The 5,904-nt window shown below is 37.8% G+C and overlaps 1 protein-coding gene across 1 annotated transcript; it reads left to right on the forward strand.

The window, feature by feature from the left end:
* Positions 1–832: 832 nt before the first annotated feature.
* Positions 833–5,904, forward strand: LOC147283688 (uncharacterized). Its single transcript, XM_086245535.1, has one exon. The coding sequence runs from the start codon at positions 1,016–1,018 to the stop codon at positions 3,830–3,832; it is 2,817 nt and encodes a 938-aa protein (XP_086101661.1). The 5' UTR covers positions 833–1,015; the 3' UTR covers positions 3,833–5,904.

Below are 5,904 nucleotides of genomic sequence, written 5' to 3' on the forward strand. Positions count from 1 at the left end.
TACTATATTACATCCACCCTGTATACTTGCAGGAAATTCACCAAGTTTTTGGCGCCGTTGCCGGGGATTATTTAATTTAGTTTAGAATTTGGATTGCTAATTTTCATCTAATTTTTTTTTGTTTTCTAGTTAGTTTAGGAATACAATTTTTACTTTCTTAAAAAAAAAAAAAAAAAAAGACTATTTTGACTTTTCTTTCCTTTCTAGATAAGGAGCTGAATTTTTTTGTTTGTGCCCATTTCCTAGATACAGCAAGAAAAAGAAATATCTCTTCCTTCCAAAAAAAATGTGCACGTGATTGATTTTGGCAAGTGGGGTTGAAATTGAAAAAGGAGAAGACAAGGAAAGCTAATTGGTGTAGGACCCATTATCTACTCTAAGAGATGGGCTTCTTCTCTTTCTAGCATCCATTCCTACCAGCAATACATATATCTCTTCTCAAATCAAAAAGGCTCGTTCACTTGCAGCAAGCGGAATTTTTTTTTTCAACTCAAAAGGATATCCGATCTCTCTTCTCTTATCAGCAAAGCTCCATCAACATCAAGCTCGACGCCGAAACCACCATCTTCGACTTCGGCATTATCGGCAAGTTCCTTTCCTATTTTCTCAGCAAAGCCCATTGGCATCACAGCAAAGATTCATCACGTTTTTGGGTGATCTGAGTTTGACCCATCAGCTAAGTTGGCACTACCGATTTGAGTCCAAGTCGACGCTTCCCAAGACTTCCAGCCACTAGAATCCCTCTCTCCCCGTCGAGCAGAGCAAATGGGTATCATAGCTTTGTTTTGACGACAGCCCACAGTGGAGCCCCGTCGATTAACCGCTCCAGACTTCTGGTGAGTTGATATTTAATTTGAGATTCTAATTAGTTTGGATTTGCTGCCAATCCATTTGAAACAGAGGTAAATAGCACAAAGTGTATTTGGATTTTATTGGTTATTTTCCGGTATTTGTTGGTATTCTCTATTTGCCCATTTAATTTGGGGGTCAATAAGTACAAGTTTGCACAAAGTGTATGCACGGGAGACGATCGCTCAATCTAGCGCTTATTCCAATCGATCACGAACTTGAGCACACTCTCCGTAATCAGCGAAGGGAGAAAACGCAGCAGACTATTTTAAGACCAACTATGGGGGATCAACTAATACTACCTAACCCAGAACCACCCAAGAAGCTTCGAGATTACACCGCCCCTGCAGAATACAGTGCTCCTTCATGTATTGTCTTAACTCCGATCGTGCAACGTTTCGAGATTCGTCCACAAACCATTCAATCCTTGCCCATCTTCCATGGAAAAGAAGAAGAAAATCCTTACAACCATCTCAAGACATTTTTCAATATTTGCTCCACATTCAGCTATGCTGGGATAACTGAGGAACAAGTTCGACTCCGTTTGTTTCCATTCTCGTTGAGGGATAAGGCATTGAATTGGTTAGACTCTCTTCCTGCGGCATCTATCAACTCTTGGACAGAGTTATCCAAGAAATTTCTGAGTAAATATTTTCCTGCTCGAAAAACTAATGCTGTGTTGAATAACATTATGAGTTTCCGTCAACTGGACGGCGAACAATTTCATGAAAGCTGGGAACGTTACAAGGATTTTTATCTTCAATGTCCTCATCATGGGATAGATACTTGGCAGAAAGTCCAGTATTTTTATAGAGGGCTTAAACCTCAGAGCAGGAGTATGGTTGATTCAACAGTGGGTGGAAGCTTAATGGATAAAACTGCAGATGAGGCGATCGATATTTTTGAGACTATTTGTGAGAACTCTGAGCATTGGGACCTTCCTACGACAGATTCTCAAGTTACGGCTCCACCAGTAACAAAGAAAGGAGGCATGTATGAAGTTAATTCTAGGACAGGTTTGGAAGCACAGGTTGCAGCTCTAACAAAGCTTCTCGCACCATTAGTGACCAAGGTCACAGCACAACCATGTACTTTGTGTGCTAGCATCGCTCATGACACCGCAAATTGTCCGTCGAATCCTACATTAGAAGATGTGCAAGAGGTTAATGCATTCAATGGAAGGCCGCGGAATGATCCTTATTCAAACACTTATAATCCGGGGTGGAAACAACATCCTAACTTTTCTTGGAGTAACTCACAGAATACCTTGGGACCATCTAATTTTTCAAGGCCGTATCAGCAATCCTATCAAGCTCCTCCAGTGCAACAAGAGGACCCTTCTATCAAGGAGATGTTAACTCATCTCGTAAAGGAGATGTCAAGCTATAAACAAGAGGTAGCATCACTGAAACAAAGCCAATCAATTTTGGAGAAAAGTCAGTCAAAGCTCGAGGTTCAATTAAGTCAAATAGCTACTGCTGTGAGTAGTTTGGCGAGAGGACAAGGACAATTTCCTAGCCAAACGGAAGCTAATCCAAGGAATAATGAGCAAGTTCAAGCTATTACAACTTTGAGGAGTGGAAAAATAATAGATAACAAGGTTGGAAATCATGGAGAGATGGAAGAAAGAAAGGTCGAATCTGAGCATGACAAGCAGACAACTAGCCTTGCTAAAGCTGCCAAATCAGACCAGCAAGTGTCCTTTAGTTCCAATGCAGACCAACAAGGTTTTAAAACTGCTTCATTGCAGCAAGATACCTTGCCCAGCCCTCCAATAACTTCTTTGCCTTTTCCTCAACGTGCAAAGCAAGCAAGAAAAGAGAAGAACATGGGAGATATTCTAGAGCAATTCAAGAAGGTGCAAATTAATATTCCTTTGCTAGAGGCTATCAAACAAATTCCTTCTTATGCAAAGTTTTTGAAGGATTTATGCACCAACAAAAGGAAATTTGATGAACATGAAAAGGTGATGTTGTCAGAGGAAGTTAGTGCTGTGCTTCAAAGGAAATTGCCACCGAAACTCAAAGATCCTGGCAGCTTTACAGTACCATGTACAATTGGAGCAAGGAATTTTGACAGAGCATTACTGGATCTGGGAGCAAGTGTGAACTTAATGCCTTATTCTGTTTATGAACACCTTGGTTTGGGTGAGCTGAAACCTATTTCAATATCTCTACAATTCGCGGATCGTTCTGTAAAATATCCAAGAGGCATCATTGAGGACGTACTTGTCAAAGTTGATGAATTTATTCTCCCTGCTGATTTTATTGTTTTGGACATGGAAGAAGTTGAACTTCCGGACCGCAAGCTACCTCTCATTCTTGGTAGACCCTTCATGGCCACTGCGGGCACAAAAATTGATGTTAAAGAAGGGTTACTAACCATGACTGTGCAAGATACTACTGTTAAATTTCAGGTCTTTGAGGTTTTGAAGAAACCCATGGATCTGTATGATTGTTTTCATGTGGAAGCTGTGGATCGCATAATTGAGACTACATTTATTGAATCAAGCTCCACCGATCCTCTAGAAGTTTGCATAACTCAACATGGCATGAATTTTGACAAAGTCTCAGTACTAGCAGCAGCCCAAGAACTTCAAGCTGTGAACTCTTACCCTCCTACAAGCCATCCTAAGTTCGAAGTGTTGCCATCCTCACATGCCAAACTCGTTCCTTCCATCATCCAACCTCCAACACTTGAACTGAAGCCCCTTCCAAAGACTTTAAAATATGTATATTTGCTGAGTCGGGCTGACGACTTTAAATTCAACGCTTCTTGGGAGGCAACCCAAGTGTTGGGATGGATGAGATGGGAGCTTGACCTTCGTATTCGCGCACTGCTGCCGACCATGACTTCTAATACCCAGGGAGCTCTCAACTTAACCTCCTTGATCTTTACACATATATATTTTCTCTTCTTTACTGTGTCTATTTGTTCCTCCCTTATTTATCTGATTCCTTGCATGTTATTTTCAATCTTTTAACATTGGGGACAATGTTCTATTCAAGTTTGGGGGTGGTGTCTTTTAATTTCTTTTTGAAATAAAAAAAATAAAAAATAAAAAAATCATTTTTGTGTGTTTAGTTGCCTTCCAAATCCAATGATGGGAATAGGAACTTGATCTGCAAGAGCTAGAAGGAACATTGAGCATTGATTTGGGTCTAGATCTTAATTTGTAGTTTTTCATCATGCTTAAATTCTCATTGTGCGTAGCTTAGGTTGGTGTGGAACTTTTGATATCTGAAAAACTATGTGAGAACTAAGTTGGACTTGTATAACCCCTGTGAGTATTGAGCCTAGTTACCTATCTTTGAGAGTGATATTTATTGTTTCATCATCTTTCTTTTTCTTGTATTTTTTTATGGTCTCATTTTTGAATTGTAACTCTAGAACTTCCTTCAATACCTCTTGAGACTTTGAATTAATTTTCATGATCTTTAGGAAGTGATTAAGGCATGTAGGATTAACCACTATGACCAAACAAGCTTGTGTCCTTAACATATTATCCTTTAGATAGCCCCTTTGTGCCTAAATAAGCCGTTTCTTTCATGAAACCACATCATCCTCAGTCCTGAACTTAAACACATATCCTTACCCTATTTTATGAGATTAGTAGAGAAAAATTGCTATAAGGGAATGCATGATTATTAATGGTTCAGATTGGTTCTCAGTCAGCAAGTAGCAGCTCAAAGAAAAATGTGGGGGCTGGAAGGTGTTAGTAAGTCATGGAAATTGTGTCTTGGACATATTTGAGTACACAACTCTTATATTACTCTGAATATCTGATCTTTGTGACAGTTGCATTAATTTACTAATAATTTATAGCTATTTCACTGCTTATCTTTTGACAAAGAAAAAAAAAAAAAAAAAAAAAAAAAAGCAATTTTGATTATTGACGGCATGATGTGTTGAGACTAGTATGTTTTGTTGAGAAGAATAAGGTTGGAGTGTCTACAAGAAGAAAAATAAGCAATAAAGAAAAAAAAAAAGAATTGAAAAAAAAAAAAAAAGGAATTGTAGATACAGCCGTGATCCCATCAGGTTTTGAAATCTTTAGTACATGGCATTGATCAATATTCAGATACCATTATTCTTCTTTTGTTTTCACCTCAGCATAAATGTTCATCTGGACCTACGAATTGTTGGCATTAGAATTGATTTTGGGTTTGGAAAATTTGGATTCTTGTGCAGCCTACAGTTTTGAAGTATTTTCCAACTTACCCTGATCATGTATTCTCTGCTAATTCCCTTGTGATCATCATTTGCTCTACTAATTCCCTTGTGATCATCATTTGCTCTACTAATTTTCATAGAATCTTTGTGATATCCTTATCCTTTCTTTCTTTTGCCCTTACCCCCAAGCCCCATTACAACCATGAGTAAAGACCTTTTGATCTTAGAGATTATGTGAATTTGATCTGTGGAGATAAGGTAAAGAAGGGAGCATATGGAAGCAATTTCCTATCTTTTATTGAGATCATGTTATTTTCAGAAAAAGAGCTTTCTTTTATAATAAATTTATGTGAGCTATTTGTTGTCATATACATTATTCTTCTCACATAAACATGAGTGAAAAGTTATGGACTAGCCAGAAAATTTGTGTGCTTCATTGTGAGTGTATGTCTTGGTGAGATTTTGGAGTTAAAACTAATTCTTACATGTTTATTTGGATATTGAAGTTCTGCATGAACTCATGACTATTTTACACTATATTTGAGCATGATTGATATGAACTTTGTCCACACGTGATTAAGAGTTCTGATGGACCTGTTTTAATGTTTTATGAACCTTTGATACTCTAATGCTGCACTTTAGTTCTCTGAGGTAATTATTGGAAGGTTTAGGACTTTTTATGGTTTATTCTTGGTGTGTTTGTGTTTTTAATTTCTGTTTTTATTTTGTTTTGTTGCTTGAGGACAAGCAAAGTTCAAGTTTGGGGGTATTTGATCTGACCATTATTTCATATACTTTTATACTCTTGTTCTTGGATTATTGTTATGTTTTAGAGTGTTTTTAGTTCGTTTTAATTTAGTTTTATATTTTTATAGGTTTGAA

This window comes from Dryas octopetala, chromosome 5, assembly GCF_963921425.1.
Source record: "Dryas octopetala chromosome 5, drDryOcto1.1, whole genome shotgun sequence".
Classification (NCBI taxonomy): Eukaryota; Viridiplantae; Streptophyta; class Magnoliopsida; order Rosales; family Rosaceae; genus Dryas; species Dryas octopetala.